Genomic DNA, 18,952 nt, shown 5'->3' with positions numbered 1-18,952 from the left:
CAAGACTGGGCATGCTCAGAAAATTAAAAACACAGGGAAAGTTAACCATTACATGACATCACTTCTGCAGTCAGCTGAAGTCTGCAGACAAAATTCTTGTGCTGTCCTTGTGCTGTCTTTGCACTTTTCAACAGACACCGACATCCCGGGGAGAAAAGACGAACATTTGTATGCCGACCATCGGTACGTGTGTACGGGGCTTAAGCAATTTCAGTAGAGAAGAGAAGCCTGTACTTCTGTGCAAGACTTAAGGGAAGGCTGGAGTTTAGCTTTCAAATAGATAACCTATTAAATGAGTTTTATTTACCAAAAGGTAGAACATTGTAACTCTACAAGGTAAATGTGTGGTTATTACCAGTTTTTATTGATGTCTGCGACCCTGTTAAGGAGAGTCACCCTCTCTATTTATCCTGTTTACTATTAAAAGTGAAAATGAAAGTAAAAGAAAATACCACATTTTAAAGAGAAGGTAAAGCTTCCTCTGTAACTTGTACCTATCAGTAAGCCCATGATGAGGCTTACCTATAGGTACTGTAAATATCTCCTAAACATGCACCGTTTAGGGGATATTTACTTTGCATGCAGCCAGTGACATCACTGGCGCTTGCGCGCTGAAGGAACATCCGCCTGTGCCGTTCTTTCAGAGCCCTGTGCCGTGAGCGACGCCTCCCGCGCGCATGCTTTAGAGTGACATTATCGTGCCTCCGGCCGATCAGATGGCGGGAGGACGCAAACTCGGAAGGAAGACGGCTGAACATGTTGGTCGTGTCACCACTGCGGGGGCTTCGTTCCAAGGTAAGTATTTCATAATGAGCTAGTATGCAATGCATACTAGCTCATTATGCCTTTGTCTTTCAGTTTTTTTTTTTTCTGAGGTTTACAACCTCTTTAACCGGTTGCCGACCGCCGCAAGTACATATACTGCGGCGGCCAGCCCCGGCCAGGCAAAGTGACGTATGGGTACGTCACTAGCCTGTAAGCCAATAGGGGGCGAGCGCGTGCCCCCGGAGGCGCGCTGCCGCCCCGGCTCGTTCACGGACACCTCCGTGCGTGTGACCAGCGGACCCGATGTCCGCCGCTCACTCGCGATCGCCCGCTGTGAAGGGAGAAAGACAGGTGGCTAATGTAAACAAAGCCACCTGTCATTCTCCCCTGTGTAAAAGCACAGATCATAAGGTCCTGCTATGTAGGACCGTTGATCTGTGCTGTTACATGTAAAGCCACATCCCTGCACAGTTAGAAACACGCCCCTAGGGACAAACTTAACGCCTTCTTCCCCAATTAAGGTAACCCCTTCCCTGCCAGTGTCATTTTTACAGTAACAGTGCATATGTATAGCACTGATTACTGTAGTAATGCCACTGGTAACCCCAAAAGTGTCAGTCAAGGGTCCGATCTGTCCGCCGCAATGTTGCAGTCCCGCAAAAAAAATCGCAGATCGCCGCCATTAAATGTATACAGTTGGTTTGGGCTGCTCATTCATAAGAATTACATGCAAAATAATGGTACCGCTTTCAGCACCTAAAATCCAAAAGAATCATACCGCCAGGGAGGTTAATAGACGTCAGGTGGTATTGCTGTCTGTTTCCCCATTATGTCAAAAATGACAAAAATCTTTCCCTTAGTTAGTAAACGCAATAACTTTTGCGCAAACCAATCAAAATACGCTTATTGTGATTTTTTTTACCAAACATATGTAGCAGAAAACAAATTGGCCAAAAATGTTAAACAATTTGGATTTTTTAATTTTTTTTGGGAATTTCATATAAAAAAATGTGAAAAATATTGTTATTTTTGCAAAATTGTCGCTCTTTTTTTGTTTATAGCGCATGATCAAAAAATCGCACAGGTGATCAAATACCTCTGCTTGTGGGAAAAAAGGACGTCAATTTCATTTAGATACAGCGTCGCACGACTGCTCAATTGTCCGTTAGTGCCAAATCGCACGCAGTGCCAAATCGCAAAATAGGGCCTGGTCAGGAAGGGGGTAAAATCTTCTGGGGCTTAAGTGGTTAAGTTGTTCTCAGAAAATGAATAAAGGAGAAATCTTCCAATGAGGACACTAATTCTAATGACCTGGGGGCCCCCAAAGGTTCCCTTAGTTTGCAGGGATTTCCTCTCACTTCCTGTTTTGGCTATGGGATAGGAAGTAAAGAGATATCTCCCCAATTGGACACAAATGGTAAAAAATAAACTGACAGGGGTTATGACCCCTCTTACTCAATCCAAAATGAAAAAAAAAAAGTTTTGCCTATAGTTCTACTTTATGTAGATGTGCCATTTCAGTTTTTTCTTTTTAATTAAATGTACAAACATTTTTAAAATTATGTTTTCACTTTGTCAATATGGGGTATGGAGTGAAAATTGATGAGAAAAAAACGAATGAACGAAGAATGAATTTAAACATCTGTAGTATCAGGCTGCAACATAACAAAATTGAAGTGAAGTGCGCCTGAATACTATATAGATGCACTGTATGTGCGGTGGCAGAGAGGCTGGGTCTTATTGCCCACATGTAACTGGTGGCAGAGGTTTCTGTACTGAGAACGTGCTCACTGCATACTTCCAGCACAGTATCTAAGCTGGCACGGACAGCTCCCTGTCTCCGTTTGTGATTGGGATCCTGCGGGATGGGCTCCCGATCATGTGACCACTCTGACAGCCAATCAAACTGATCATGTGATTAGGACGTCAGCCCCACCTCCTGGCATTAAGACCTAGATTCAGTGCTGCTGGGAGGGGGTGAAAAAGGGGTTAAGATAGAGCAGCCTTTGCCTTCCCTTTCCCCATAATGAAGGGTATATAACTTTCACAAATTTTTTTGGTAATTGTGATGTAAAAAGGAAGAACTTTTGTAAAATGTATAAACTGCTGGCAAAGTTTAATACTATAGTGCCTATATAGAGTCTCAATCATTTTGTTGCTCTCACCTGGTGGACTTCCATGTCCAGCTGCTGCAGTAGCGATGGCAAAAGCCGAGGCAGGAGAGACAGAACAGCAACGTGATGTGTCAGAGGTCTGCACTGTAACCGTAAAAAGAACGATGGGGTCATTGCTTGATCAGGAATAAGGAACACTATTGCTAAACATGACTCATTTTACTTTTTAAAACAAAGCAATGCAATATTTGCCTTACAGCTAAGGGCTGCTCTATAATTAAGAGCAGATACCCAGTACACATGGTCCCACATCATATTATTTTCATTAAAAATCTTTCCCTTTTTTCTGCTCTTAGACGAGATATAAAACCAAAAAAATAAAAATAATCAATAGGCTTTCTAGTGCAAAACTGCAACTGTGCCTCAAGAAACATGGGGGGAGTGTTACTAAAACTGGTATACAAAGAATCTGGCGCAGCTGTGCAAAGTAACCAATCAGCTTCTAACTTCAGGTTGTTCAAGCAGGCCTTGACAATCAAACCTGGAAGCTGAATGGTTACTATGCACAGCTGCACTAGATTCTGTGTGCACCAGTTTAAGTAAATCTCCCCCACTGTCACCTTGCCCATTCAAAACAAAGGCACTGTCTTTGCAAAGGGACTCTCTGATACTCACCATACAAGTGCGACCTGGCAGTGCCTTCCTCCACAGTAGCTGGCAGCAAAATCCCCAGTGTTGGGCTGTCAGGTGCTAGGGACTTGGTGACATGACTTCTTTTGTGATATGGCAGTGCTCAGTCCTAGTGAATAGGTGCTTGACCCCAGTAAGCACCAACAGAGGGAGAAGTTTCAGGAGAGCACTAGTAAGATGAGTTACAGTGGGTCAGAGGGGGCACCTTTACAAAGACTCTGTCACTATAGAACTATAAGCAAAGTGTTTTTTTATTTTTCATTTTGGATAGAGTAAGGGAGGGTCATAACCTCTGTCCATTTATTTTTTGCCATCGCTTTCCCATTGGGGAGAGTTCCCTTTACTTCCTGTCCCATAGCCAAAACAGGAAGTGACAGGAAATCTCTTAAAATGAGGGGAATCCCTTGGGGCTCCCCAGGTCACCAGAACTAGTGTCCCCATTGGAAAAATGTTGCTATATTACTTTTCTCTGGACAACCCAAAATTTGGGATTTTCTTTTATGTTCACTTTCAATGATAATGGTAAACAGGACAAATAGAGAGGGTGAATCTCCCTAACGGGGAAACAGACAGCAATACCACCTGACGTGTATTAATCTATATTGACTCTGTCCAAAACTAAACAATAAAGTCATGCCTTTAGTTGCACATAATCTACAGCCTGCACTGAACATTTTTCTTCTTTTCTGCTTCCTTTATTACTAAACACGATCAAACTTCCAAGGTAGGATTGGATCCAATTGGTGGTACACACCATAGACATGCTAGTACATGAATTGTCTCCTGTCTAAATTGGCTCTAGTGTGTGTGTGTATGTATGTATGTATGTATGTATGTATGTATGCAGGTGAGATATGGACCTTAAACTGTAAGCTTCTTGAGGACAGGGACTGATGAGCATGAATGATACGTAAAGCGATGTGTAAATGAACAGCTATATAAAAACCTATAACAAATATGAGGCTCCAAGAATCCTGCTGTGGGTGAGTTTGGAAACAACTCTCCTGCATCACAAGCAGGGGTTCTCAGATCTCCAGCCTGACGAAGGAGGTTGATCCTCTGAAACGACATTGCGGCCCGCCCTCTCCACAGTCTCAGCTGTCTCCTGTCGGCTTCCGTGGAGGAACCGGCAGTGTCTTGTGACGCTGCATCCGGCTTGCGGCTGTGCGCCACGGATGTCACCAGGAGGAGGAGGCACAGCGAGATCCCCTTCCTTCGGGATCTCCAGACCATCCACTCCCCACCCTCCATCCCTGGATCTGTGAACACACCTGTGGCTGGGTGCTTGCGTTCCAACCACCCCTCGGCACCTATCGTTGGGAATCCATGCTTTTCACCTGAATGCTGATGTTGATTCTCTTAAATGTAAGTGCATTGCAATAAATTTGTTTTTAATTTAAACACTACTCTGAAAAAAGGTAGTAGGTGGACTGGTGTACTAAAACAATGCTTGGCTGGCAAAAGAAGAACACAAGAGCGTGCTTCGTGTTTACATCTACGGATTTTAGTATTGATTGGACTGTCCATCTAAATGTGCCAGTCCTGGCCTGTCATAAACAAAACACATTTACCTTTGCCACACTTTGCAAAATTAGGCAGAGTAATACCAAAATGCAAAATATAAGAAAATAAATAAAAGCAGAGGGTTTAGAAATGTACTCAGCTGCTCTTGTGGTACAAACTGGCAAATACACAAAGCGCATCTTGTAGAAGGAAAGACAAACACTGCACACTTCCCCTATAATCCCACACGTGATGTGCAAATGTATGTAAACATGCACCCAGCACTAATCCCTGGGGCTGATTAAAAGATTAGGCCGAGCATTGCTAGTGTTGATTTAAATTGAAATTCCCATCAGTCTTTGTCCCCTAACAAATGCAAGAAAACTAGTCATGCCTGGCCTTCTGAAGAAGCTGAATGTTCGGTCCAAAGGCCAAGTCACACCAGCAACTTTGCAGCAGAGAATGCAGCAGCTACACAGTTCTTTGATTACTTTCTGGGGAGATTTATAGCTGGCTATAGAGCTCCTGCTATAGCAAAAAAGACAATTCAATAACTGCTGCAAAACATCTTGGGTGACAGGACCCTTAAATTATTATTTCTGTGCCTATTTTACCTATCTAAATATTTGAATTTACCCCTTTATTTGAGCCTGTGATACCACAACCCTAATGTCAGGACCCAATCAAACTTGCAGTGTGGTGCATTAATGCATGCACATTAACGCACAACGTATAGTGTGAATAGCTCTGATGCATGCAGAATAATTCTGATGCAGGAAACTGTGTGGAGTGGCGTGAGTCACATTAAGCAGAGATCATGGCAGTTTTCTGAATGCAGGCCTCTATATACTCCAGAGCAGGCGTACCTGATGTAAACTGTCAGCAGACAGCTCACAGTCCTCTCCCCCAACTCTTATGAGCAGAGCCAGCAAAGCCCTCCTCCTCCCTCCCGTACTCAGCTGTGCTGGGGTCAGGGACGGACAGAGGAAACCGGAGAATGTAGCTCCAGCTACTGTTCTGTGCTTGGACAGAAGAGAGAGCAGATCCGTCCTAAGTAACAAAGCTACTTGTACCTATTTTGTTATTTAGAAGCAGCATCTGCTGCTTTTTCTAAGTTTAGAAGAGTGGTGCAAGCATTGTGCTTGCACCATTTTTTTCAATTTCTCCCATTAAAGTGTTACTAAACCCACAACAGTAAAATCTGCCTGTATATGCAGTAAAGCATGCTTGTTATACTCACTGTGGAACCTAAAGAGTTAATCCTGTGGATTGTGTAAAAAGTCTGTTTGATGCTGTGTTCTCTTATCCTCCCCTTCTTCCACAGTCCCTAATCCATTTCCTTTTAGTACAGAGCCTGGGGGGCACTCTGCACATGCTCAGTTTGGTGCGTATTGCTATAGAGTTTTCTTTTTTTTTTTCTTTTTTTTTTTGGGAGGGTGCATGTGATCAGCACAGGGCCAATCAGCACTGTTCAGAGAGAGGGTCAGGGGTCCTGCAGCCTCATAGGACAGTCAGAGGAGAATGAAATGTCCTCCTATAAGCTTTAACTAGTGCTTGGCTGGACTCTGATAGAAGGCACAAGACTGCTATATACTGCTGATGAGAAAAGATAATTAGCAGTTTATATTTACTAAAATATTTGCATTTCCATGTTCTGTGTACTGTGGGAGACCAGATATAGTGAATGCAGGCTCCTGGGTTTAGTAACTTTTTAAGACTAGGTTCAAACAGCAGCCATTTCCACCATGGATCACTTTTCAGAGGGCAGCAGCTTTCAGGCACTCTGGAGGTGATACTACCGTCTCCTGAATTCAAGTGATATTAAAAGTTTTTTCAAAATATCAAACATGTTATACCTACCTGCTCTGTGCAATGGTTTTCAACAGAGCAGCACTGATCCTCTACTTCTTGGGTCGACGGCTGGCGCCCCTTGCTCTTCCTCCTTGACCAGTGCCCCCAAAAGCATGCTGCTTGCCATGGGGGCACTGGTGTGTGCTTGCTCCCGATCCCCACTCTATGTGTCTATAAGACACATAAAGCCACGGCTCGGCCCTGCCCCCACTCTCTCCTCACTGACTTACTGGCTGTGAATAACAGCAGTGGGATCCAATGGCTCCTGCTGCTGTGTCTCAGCCAATGAGGAAAGAGTCCTGGGATAGTCGAGGCTCCTGTGCACATTGTTGGATTGAGAGGGGGTTAATGGGAGTATTAGGTGGCGCTTTGGGGGGGGGGGGGCAGCACACAGAAGGTTTTTTTGGGGCCAAACAGCACGTCTGCTTGGAACTAACGCAAACTTTCCTTGTGATTGAAGGCACATTTTCCACGGCCACAAAGCAAAGTATCAGGATTACAGCATGTGTATAACCTTTACAACCCTGTCTGGCTGCCTTGTTAGGTTCCTTTCACATGGGCGCCTCTGTGGAATGGAATCTGCTTGCACAGCGGGGGAATCACTCCACTGATTCCAGATGAGCAGGCCAATGACAGATCCGTCTCTGCTCACTGTGCTGAGCAGACATGGACACAGTCCTGCTTTCCCCTGCATTTGACCTCTTGATCACCAATAAAGTTAACCCCTTCCCTGCCAGTGTCATTTTTACAGTAACAGTGCATATTTATAGCACTGATTACTGTAGTAATGTCACTGGTACCCCCAAAAGTGTCAAAAATGTCAGTTAGGGGTCCGATCTGTCCGCCGCAATGTCGCAGTCCCGCAAAAAATCGCCGCAATTACTAGTAAAAAAAAATAAACAATAAAAATGACAAATCTTTCCCGTAGTTAGTAAACGCGATAACTTTTGCGCAAACCAATCAAAATAAGCTTATTGTGATTTTTTTTACCAAAAATATGTAGTAGAAAATAAATTGGCCTAAAATGTAAAAAATTTTGATTTTAAAATTTTTTTGGGAATGTTATATATTAGAATGTAAAAAATATTGTTTTATTTTTTTTTTCAAAATTGTCGCTTTTTTTCAAAAATTAAAAATCGCACAGGTGATCAAATACCACCAAAAGAAAGCTCCATTTGTGGTGAAAAAAAGGAGATAAATTTAATTTGGGTACAGCGCCACACGACCACGCAATTGTCCGTTAAATTAACGCAGTGCCGATTCGCAAAATATAGCCTGGTCAGGAATGGGGTAACATCTTCCGGTCTTAAATCAGTTAAAAATATGCTCATTGAGAATTTTTTTTGTCAAAGACATGTAGCTAAATACATTTTGGCCTAAATATATGACAAAAATTGAATATATTGGATATTTTTTAACTGTCAAAGTAGAAAATGTCAATTTTTTTCGCAAAATTTTCGCTCTTTTTTTATTAATATCGCAAAAAATGAAAAGCGCAGAGATGATCAAATGCCACCAAAAGGAAGCTCTGTTTGTGGGGAAAAAAGGACGTAAATTTTGTTTGGTTACAGAGTTGCATGACCGCGCAATTGTCAGTTAAAGTCGTGCAGTGCCAAGTTGCAAAAAGTGGCCTGGACGTAAAGCAGGAAAATCCTCTGGTGGTAAAGTGGTTAACCACTTGCCGACCGCTGCACGACTATTTACTGCGGCAGTCAGCCCCTCACAGGCAAAGCGACGTAGGACTACGTCGCTAGCCTGTGAGGCTCTAGGGAGCGAGCGCGGGCCCCCGAAGGCGCGCTTCCACTCTGTCACGGACCCCCCCGCGCGTGTGCCCGGTGGACCCGATGTCCGCCGGTCACTTTCCGTTACACCGGGAAAAAGGCAGGTGGCTAATGTAAACAAAGCTGCCTGTCATTCTTCCCTGTGTAAGAATGGAGATCAAACAGTTCTGCTATGTAGGACCGTTGATCTTTGCTCTTACACATCAAGCCACAGCCAATCACAGTTAGAATCACGCCCCTAGGGACACACTTAACCCCTCCCTCTCAAAAAAGTTAACCCCTTCACTGCCGGTGTCATTTTTACTGTAACAGTGCATATGTATAGCACTGATTACTGTATTAATGTCACTGGTACCCCCAAAAGGGTAAAAAATGTCAGTCAGGGGTCCGATCTGTCCGCCGCAATGTCGCGGTCCCGCAAAAAAAATTCGCAGATCGCCGCCATTACTCGTTAAAAAAAAACAACAAAAATGACAAAAATCTTTCCCTTAGTTAGTAAACGCAATAACTTTTGCGTAAACCAATCAAAATACGCTTTTTGCGTTTTTTTTTTTTACCAAACATATGTAGCAGAAAACAAATTGGCCTAAAATGTTAAAAAATTTTGATTCTTACTTTTTTTTGGGGGGAATTTCTTATAAAAAAATGTGAAAAATATTGTTATTTTTGCAAAATTGTCGCTCTTTTTTTGTTTATAGCGCATGATCAAAAAATCGCACAGGTGATCAAATACCACCAAAAGAAAGCTCTGTTTGTGGGGAAAAAAGGATGTCAAATTCGTTTAGGTACAGCGTCGCACGACTGCGCAATTGTCCGTTAAAGTCACACAGTGCCGAATCGCAAAATAGGCCCTGGTCAGGAAGGGGGTAAAATCTTCCGGGGCTTTAGGCCCCTTTCACACATGCTGTCCGTTTGTCCGTTTTTCATCCATCCATTGACGGATGAAAAACGGACATCAATGTATCTCTATGTAAAAACGGATGACAACGGATGATCCTCCGTTAACATCCATTTTCATCCGCTTCCATCAATGTCCGTTTTTTTGAACGGATGAATGCCTTCTTTTTCATCCGTCAAAAAAAACGATCGGATGAAAAACGGATGACAATGGATGACAACGGATGACAACTGACGAAAAACGGATGAAAAATGGATGGAAAACGGATGAAAAAACAGATGGAAAACTGATACATTTTGACGTGACTGAACTGATGAACTGAACGGACCGTATGTGTGAAAGGGGCCTAAGTGGTTAAACAGCCCGTGTGAAAGGGCCATTAGGCTTTCAGTGGGCAGTCACAGAAAGGCTAAAATACCAAAGGAGAATCTTCATTTTAAAAAATTGCACAATTATTTACTTCAGTTATGCAATCATGTGAATAGCAAATTCCTGTTCAGTTTAAATACCCAATCATGTGCAGATGCTTTTCTCATGACTAAATAACTGAATGAAAACACATTTTTTTAGTGAAGATCCTTTAGTAAATCAGCCCCAATGTGTGAGGTGTTGCTCTGTTTATGGAAGGGGATACCTTCCATTTTCCTACAAAGAAAGACTTGTTTTAATGGCAAAACTTGTAGCTTAATAAGGAGCCGATACTGAAACCAAATATGTGACTATAAAACAGATATCTTTGCAATTGCTTTTGTTCCCGGGAAGACCCCTGATTTGGAGTACAAGATCGACATTCGTTTAGCAGGATTCCCAGCATCACAATTCTCTAATAAGGACTGTGACAGCAGTTAAAGGGATGTAACCCCAGGCAACGTACATAGTATTATTGTGGGAAATCAAATTTGTTTATACGCCTGGATCTGCTGGATACACACAAAAAATGCTACAGGCAAAATGATTCATGTAGCATTGAGCATTGCAAACAAGACTACTGGATGCATCGGATAATATAGGTTGAGGTGCTTTCTAGCTACAAATGGAAAACATTCAGTGCTCTTGCATACGCTCATTCACTGTTCTCATGTCTACAATAACACTGCTGAATACATTAGTACAGCACATCCATTCATGTTAATGACAGGCTGTACGCTGCACCTGGGCTGTCTGGGCAGAGGAAATATGGCTGCAATTACACTGAATGGGCTCAGATGGCCTGTGTGCAAGGGCCCTTAAAGTTTTTCATTTGTAGATAATAAGCACCTTAACCTGTTATATCTGATACATTCAGTAATCTATTTGTAGTATTGAATTCCAACTTAAAGTGTTACTAAACCCACAACAGTAAAATCAATCTGTATATGCAGCAAAGCATAATTGTTATACTCACTGTGGAACCTTGGGGGTTAATCCTCTGCATTGTGTAAAAAGGCTTTTTGATCCTCCCCTTCTTCCACAGTCCCCAAACCATCTCCTAATAGAACAGAGCCTTGGGGGCTAGCTGCACATGCTCAGTTTGGTGTATATTGCTAGGGATTTTTTTTCTCTTGGGAGAGAGCATGTGATCAGCACATGGCCAATCAGCTTTAACCACTTGCCGACCGCTCATTGTGCTGCTACTGCGACACAGTGGCTCCCATGGGTCCAGCGACGTAGACATAGACATAGATAGTGTGCAGGCTTCACCCGCACATGGAAGCACATGTTTGAGCGGCAAGGTTATTGAAGGTGCTTCCAGACTGCAGCAATAGGAGGTTGAAAGAGGGGATTGGACTTCACCTGCCATCTACACACATATACTTTGGGCGTTGTATGACCCTTTTGGGTCTAAGCTGCTGGTAAGAGTGTTTAGTGATTCTATCTGGTGGTGGATCCTTCTTTCCCTGCACTTCTACTGGATTGATTTGGACATTATTTCTCACGAGGAGTTTGTTCTGTCAGATTGATCCTGTTTTTATTGAGATTAGCGCGACACCTTTCTACCACATAACAGCAACAGGAGCCAATGGCTCCCACTGCCTCAGCAATGCCTGTGAGACCAAGAAGGGAGAGGAGAAAGCCTCTGCAGATGGGCACAGCAAGAACTCAGGTAAGTATTGGGGAGGTGAGGGGGCGATACTTTTAGCAAAACATTTTTTACCTTAAAGGATAAGTCCAGGCAAAACCTAACTAACGCTAAGCCAGCTCTGTGCCACATTCTAAACCTAAAGTTTAAAGTCCTGTAAAGAAATAATCACTTTACTTACCTATACTGCAGCCGATCCGGTCCCTTGCTAAGCTGTCAGCAGTGGCTTCAGGATAGGCACTCGACAACAGAAGCCCCATGGTAAGTCCATGGGTGATGGTAAGTCCATGGGTGACGTCACTTCCCATTCATTTTACACCCATTTTCGGTCCTGATTCCGCCGCTGGAGACCGGACCAGAAAATGTAAGTAAAGTGATTTTTGCTTTAAAGGGTTGGATAGATTATGTTTAGAATGTGGCACAGAGCAGGTTTAGCGTTAGTTAGGTTTTACCTGGCCTTATTGTTTAATGTGAGGAATGCAAATGTTTAGGCTTTTAGAACCACTTTAAGTTGGAGGAAATAAAAACGACCTGAATCTGTCACATGTTTCGGAAAGAGTAACAAAATCGTGGTAAGGCTTTCCTGAATTTGGTGCAGAAGATTTTAAAGGGACCTTACTGACAGAAAAGTGCGTCTTGTGGCTTTTTTTTGTCCAAAAAGAACTTATAGCGGGGCTACGGTTTTCCACTGAACATAGGAAGGCAAGACCTTCTGTAACAATATGCTTTGGACTGAATAATTAAAGGCAGAGTTGTTTGGCTACAGTAACAGTAGACATGTTTAGTGCAAACTGAAGACAACATCTCAGCAAGAGTACCCCACATCAACTCATGAGAACCCCATATCAATGTTATGGCTTGATACTTTGGGGCCTGATCAGCTTCCAGTCATCAAGTCAACTATGAAATCTGCATCATATCAAAGTGAGTGATGAAGAAATAGGGGGCCATGGACCAGAGTAGTCAAATTCCTGATTTACACCCCAATGAAATGTTGTGGAGGGTTTAGAAACAGGCAGTCTATTCATGGAAACCTACAAACATAATGCAACTAAAGGAATTATGCATGGAGGAGTGATGAAAAGTTTCACCAAATCCGTGTCAGAAACTGGTTGGCACTCGGCAGCTATGCAAAGAAGTAATTTCTGCTAAGGAGGATAATACCAACTTCTGAGACTGTACTTACTTTTTCCACAGTACACTAGTACAGTACATCTGTTAATATTTGATAATGATCAAGTAACCAATTTTTTTTTCTATTAGAACCGATCACCTTTATTCATAGGCACCGTTTGAATTAACCAGAAATGCAAGGAATATTATGCTGCGACCCAAATTAAATTCCAAATGCCAGGATAAACGCTGCACATACCCTCTAGCAATTCGGATAGAGTGAGAAGAGATATGGCAACTCAGTGTGGCTTCTACATGTAAAATCTACAACTTAATTTAGAGTCACACAATACACAAAGGGAATCCATAGCACAGCAAAGTTGACGTGTTTCAGCCACACATGGCCTTAGTCATAGCAAGATTGCCAACATGGAACACCTCACCTTACACATTTTTCCATTTGATACAAAATTGCCCTAGAGTATGCAGTTTCTGGTCGGAAATTCCTGGAGGAAAAGTTAGCCCTACCTAATATTTGTATCCCTTATAGACGTCCCCTGGGAGAATTTGGAGAAGAAACTCTTTGAGAGCCTCAAAAAGTGTTGTTATGGTTCCTCTTCTTTTATGCAAAAAAAGCAATAGCTCTGCAGTGGAAAAAAAATCACACCCCCTCCCCAGTTTGCTAATGTGGATTGCCTTAGTAAATAAGGCCTTACCTATGTATAAATTGACCTATACTGCCCGAGGATGTCTGAAATAATTTGAAGGGCTAAGTCTGTTACTCCTATTTTTTATTGCAACCTTCTATTATGTTGCCTTGTTGGCCTTGATTGGGAATTGTCACACATGTGCTCCTATATTTAGTTTTTATTTACATGATATTGTATTATTGTGGGCTGTACCTTCACTGGCTGTTTGCTTTTGACATTTGTACTACTGATGGGCTTTCAGAAAAATTATTCTCTGTATTAATGTAGAATTGTGTTTTATATTGGTATGTATTGCTGACCCACCGCTGTGTACTCTGTTCCAAGGCTTTTTTTTTTTTTGTATTTTCTAAAAAATGTAATAACATAAAAAAAGACCTTACACCTACAACAAAGGGAGGAGACAATCAAAGGAGGTAACGCCATCAGCGGCTACCCATGCAAAAGAGAACAAAGAATGTAGGGGAAAAAAAAAACAGTAAAACAAGCCAGGAAGGCTTCGTGGATCTTCAGGTTGTGGACCAGGATGGGACCTGGACCTGCACCGCTGTTAATCGGCCATCCCCTCCCTGGGATCTCTGTGTAGCAGTTTCCTTTTCATATGTGTTCCTTCCCCTTTCTTATATTTTCATTAATTTTCTCTACTTTCTGTATGACCAATCACATTTACCTGTTTTATACATAATTTTATACTTTCTTTATTTGTTTTATTTTTTATTTTTTTCCTACATTCTTTGTTCTCTTTTGCATGGGTGACCGCTGATGGGGTTAACTTTTGATCGGCTCCTCCCTTTTCTGTAGGTGTAAGGTATTTAATGAGCTGTTCCATGTCTGCAAACTTCCTATGACTAAGGCCATGTGTGGCTAAAACATGTCAACTTTGCTGTGCTATGGATTCCCTTTATGTCTTGTGTGCAGCTAAATTAAGTTGTGGATTTTACATAGAAGCCATCCTGAGTTGTCGGACCTCTTCTCTCTTTCCACTGTTTGAATTGAGATCTATTGTTTACCTGTTCAAATATTTTGGAAAAGTCCACAACTTTCATGGGGTGTACTTACTTTTATCACATGACTGTATAAATCAGGGGTGACCAAACTTTTTTTTAAAGAGGGCCAGATTTAATGAAGTGAACATGCGTGAGGGCCGACCATTTTGCCTGACATTCTTTGGACCGTTAAAATTAAATGCAAATTAACTATTTTATGCAAAGTTTATTGCAAACGGCACACTTTTCATTTCGTCACATGGATGACAAATCTAAACAAATGTTAAATCACTCTGCCTTTCATATCTGAAGGCCAGATGAAAAAAAAAATCCAGGAAGCTGAATTATATGTCAGGAACATTGTAAAGTACTTTACATATTATTGGTAATAAAGGTTGTCTGTCAACTTTTAAGTTAAAAAAATAGGAACAGGAACATAACACCAAGTATACACGTTGTGTTCAAATACATTTATAACTGATTTAGACCAACTGACATCCCGTGATATTTTACAATGTATTGGTTTTTAATTCAGAGCATGCATGCTCCCAAATCAGTCACACAAGGGTTAACCACATATAAGCACTATATAAACCCACTGATGATGATTAATGATGGCAGCAATAATAGTCATGAATGATGCCAATGTAGTAAATAGAACATTGAAAAGTTTTATTCAAAATTAGTTCCATGTATGTATAAAACAGTAGTACACCTTGTTCAATGACCCCCGCTGGATCTGCAATGGTGAAGCCAAAATAAGGGGTTAAAAACCATCCAGTGACCATCCAGTGTTTGTGAAGGCATAAAACCAGCCAGGAACAATGCAGCAGTGTGGCAGTGTGGACAGTTGTGCCTTGCTCGGGCTGTGAGATGATGGAAAGCCTCAATCCTGGACAGGGAAGGGTGGAAAAGGGGTCACGCAATGGCCGGTATAGGACGCAAGGAGGATCGCCATCTGTGGCCGCTCCGATCACCTACGATGAGTGCCGACTGGGAAGGGGACCCAGACAGGATGTCAGACTCTGGGGGAAGGAGGACCAAAATGAGGCTTGAACTGCTATAGAGCCGCTGGTGGTAAGTGGCATGTGTGGTGACCCAATGTAGGGGAGCCACGGGAGCGTGAGGAGTGCCTTCTTCTTGTATGGTTGTCCTCACAACTTTTCAATGTTCTATTTACTACATTGGCATCATTCATGACTATTCTTGCTTATATGTGGTTAACCCTGATACTTTGGAACATCCCTCCTGGTGTGTTTTTTCCCCCACACAGCTGGTACTTGACCCCCCCGGTAAGCAATGTGGGGGTTCCCCGTGCTATGGACCAAGTGAAGTGGTAAATAAATAAATATTAAGGCTGCTGCCCTCACTAAAACTACCACCAAATGGTGGTGTCCCAAATTAAAAAATGCTGATGTGCAAGTAAGAGATGGCGCTGCATGTGATCAAAATACCCTAAATAAAGTAAGTTAGTGGCAAACAAAGTGTCTCTGATACCTATAAGTGGGCTTGATGAACCCAATAATATATATGGTGAGAATGTGTGTGATAGTAGCTAGCGTCAGCATAAATACCAAGTGCATATAGTAAAATCAGACATGCATATTGCTAAACACGCAAAAGCTTCCTGCTTCCAATGAAGCTGCAGTGCTTCAAGTGCTGTTGTGCACACAAAACCTTATTGTAAAAATTGCATTCAGTGCTTCTACCAAAAACAATGTGCAAATCAGTGCAATTATACAAAGTGCATGAGTGAAAAAAAAGTGCAATCAATTGACAACAATGTGCAAAAAATCGGATTTTTGTAAGATCTTACCGTAAAATCCTTTTCTCTTAGCTCATTGACAGACGTAGTCTTCTTGATTCACATCAATTGGGTTATGTTGTCTCCGCAGGAGTAGGACTAGGCAGAAAGAAAAAACGTTCTGGCTCCACCCTAGGGGCAGTCCCAGAGGGTATATCCTCCCTCTCTCTGCTACAAGGAATCAGTTCTGTTATAAAGCAGCAACAGAGAATTTAACCCAACCCAACTCAATGATAGAGGGGCGGGTACTACGTCTGTCAATGAGCTAAGAGAAAAGGATTTTACGGTAAGATCTTACAAAAATCAGATTTTCTCTGTCGCTCATTGACAGACGTAGTCTTCTTGATTCACATCAATTGGGACATCCAGAAGCAGTGCCACAAATGAGGGGTGGGATTGACAGAAATCAAAATCCAATCTAGAAGGCCCAACCGTTGCCAACTAGAAGTTTTAAAGGCTCATTATAAACAAAGAATGAGACTCAAATAAAAATTTCCAATGGAAAAAAACCCTCGAGGTAGACCACTGGTCTCCTCAAATGGCGGCCTGCAAAACCTTGCGGCCAAACGAGGCATCAGACGATGCCATTACATCAACTTTATAATGTTTTGTAAAGGTATGCACCGACGACCAGGTAGCCGCCTTGCACACCTGGACCACTGATGCCTGATGGCGAAAGGCCCATGACGCACTCAGTGCCCGAGTGGAATGCGCCTTAACAGGGAACGGGGGCTCCCGACCCTTAATAGAATAAGCCTGTACCACCGTCTGTCTAATCCATTTGGAAATAGTCGCGGCAGATGCAGGCAACCCCTTTTTGGGTCCATCCGGGATCACAAAAAGGGAATCCGTCTTGCGAAACGAGTCTGTCGTTTTCAAGTATACCCTGATCGCCCGGACCACATCCAAGGAGTGTAAAGCAAACTCCCGAGGATGACTGGGCTTAGGACACAAGCCCAAAGGTAACACAATTTCTTCATTCAGATGAAATTCTGAAACCACTTTTGGTAGGAAGGATGGATTCGGACGAAGAACCACCTTATCTCTATGAACCACCAGATATGGGGAACGACAAGATAATGCGGCCAGTTCTGACACCCTGCGTGCAGAAGTGATAGCCACCAAGAAGGCCACCTTCTGGGACAACGTAGGTAGAGGAATCTCCCTAATATCTTCAAAGGGAGGTTTCTGAAGAACCGACAATACTAAATTAAGATCCCAGTGTGGTAACGGCGCGCTCACTGGCGGAGCCAGATGTCGCACCCCCTGGATGAAATTCCGCACCAAGGAATGAGTAGCCAAAGGCTTCTGGTTCCTGGCGTCCAAGCGAGACTTTTAACTCGCAAGGTCAGTCCCTCCAATGGGACTCCGTCGCGGCCGACCCAGCACGGAGCTCTGGTCTGCACGCGCTCGTAGGCAGAAACCGGGGTGACCACTGGATCTCAACATCCAGCCCGTCGCCCGGCCCTGCATACTTACTTGAATGTGTCGCGGCCGACCAAGCGCGATGCAATGGTCTGCGCGCGCTCGTAGGCCGGCTGGGGTGACCACTAGTGTCGCCCAGATCCGGCATAATTGCTTGAAGATCTCACAGGAAAAAACACTGGAGAAAACTACCTAAAAAAATATTTTTTCTAGAAAAAAATCTTGCCAGGACCAAAAGATCCCAGCAAGGAACTTAGGTCCTAACTCCTGACTAGACAGAAAAAAACTGATTCCTTGTAGCAGAGAGAGGGAGGATATACCCTCTGGGACTGCCCCTAGGGTGGAGCCAGAACGTTTTTTCTTTCTGCCTAGTCCTACTCCTGCGGAGACAACATAACCCAATTGATGTGAATCAAGAAGACTACGTCTGTCAATGAGCGACAGAGAAATGCAGGTAGCCAGATCCTTGTGCCCAGTCTGTGAAAATGTCCACAGGGTGACTCTTAGCCCAGGGGTCCCTCTGACCAAATAATGGGGGCGGTGCTGCCTTATAATAGTCCATGGGTGATGAGAAAAGTGCCTCAAAGCAGGACTCCTGCTTGGTCAGATGGTGAAACACTTGGATGGACCCGAATTCCCAGAATACAACCCTTAATGTGCGTTGTTTCGTGCTTACACTCGTGCCTCCCCCCTCAGGGTAAACACTCACCAGATATCAGGCCTCTAGATAGGGGTGATAAGCCTTGGTACAGTGGTAGTAGCCCGTATACGGCTCCTCTCCCCACACTGGATCTTGGGTGGGTGATTCCTCAGGAATACATGAAAAAGGTCCCCATAGTGTAATATATTCAAAACTCCTTTATTTATATAAAATGGTACACTTACATCAAAGCAATAAGTATTCAGCGTTGGTTTCGTTTAATTGCAGACGTCCGGGAACCTGACCCCCAGGTGTTATGCCAATTATCATGGAGAGGGTGCTGGTTCTGTCATATTAGCGCCGGATTTATTTGTGTTTTGAGGCCATATTGAGCAAGGGATATAAAGCTGGCGAGGGTGGACGGTGGGTGTTAACAATAGTGTATTCACAACAGGGAAAACCGGAATAGGATGCAGCGGGCCGGGATGGACCATCATTTTGAGTATAAGTAATGCAAAACAGTAGCATATATAAGAGGATGTATAAAATTAATGGTAAAAGAACTGATGTGGCATACATGCAGTCCTGTGCTGTTGAAATATCCAGAGATCCCAGG

At 43.0% G+C, this 18,952-nt stretch overlaps 1 protein-coding gene across 2 annotated transcripts in view; it reads right to left on the bottom strand.

Annotated features, from left to right (window-relative positions):
* The window catches only part of RASGRF2 (Ras protein specific guanine nucleotide releasing factor 2), a 495,935-nt gene that overhangs the window by 98,187 nt on the left and 378,796 nt on the right, over positions 1-18,952 (bottom strand). For both annotated transcript variants that reach the window (XM_082267574.1, XM_082267575.1), the window contains exon 17: positions 2,931-3,023. In XM_082267574.1, coding sequence (XP_082123700.1) covers positions 2,931-3,023 — 93 coding nt within the window. The remainder of the gene's footprint in view (positions 1-2,930; positions 3,024-18,952) is intronic.

The sequence above is a fragment of the Pelophylax lessonae genome, assembly GCF_965119305.1.
Source record: "Pelophylax lessonae genome assembly, chromosome: 1".
Lineage (NCBI taxonomy): Eukaryota > Metazoa > Chordata > Amphibia > Anura > Ranidae > Pelophylax > Pelophylax lessonae.
The sequence above is the reverse complement of the archived record's forward strand: the minus strand, read 5'-3'. Positions and strand labels throughout refer to the sequence as shown.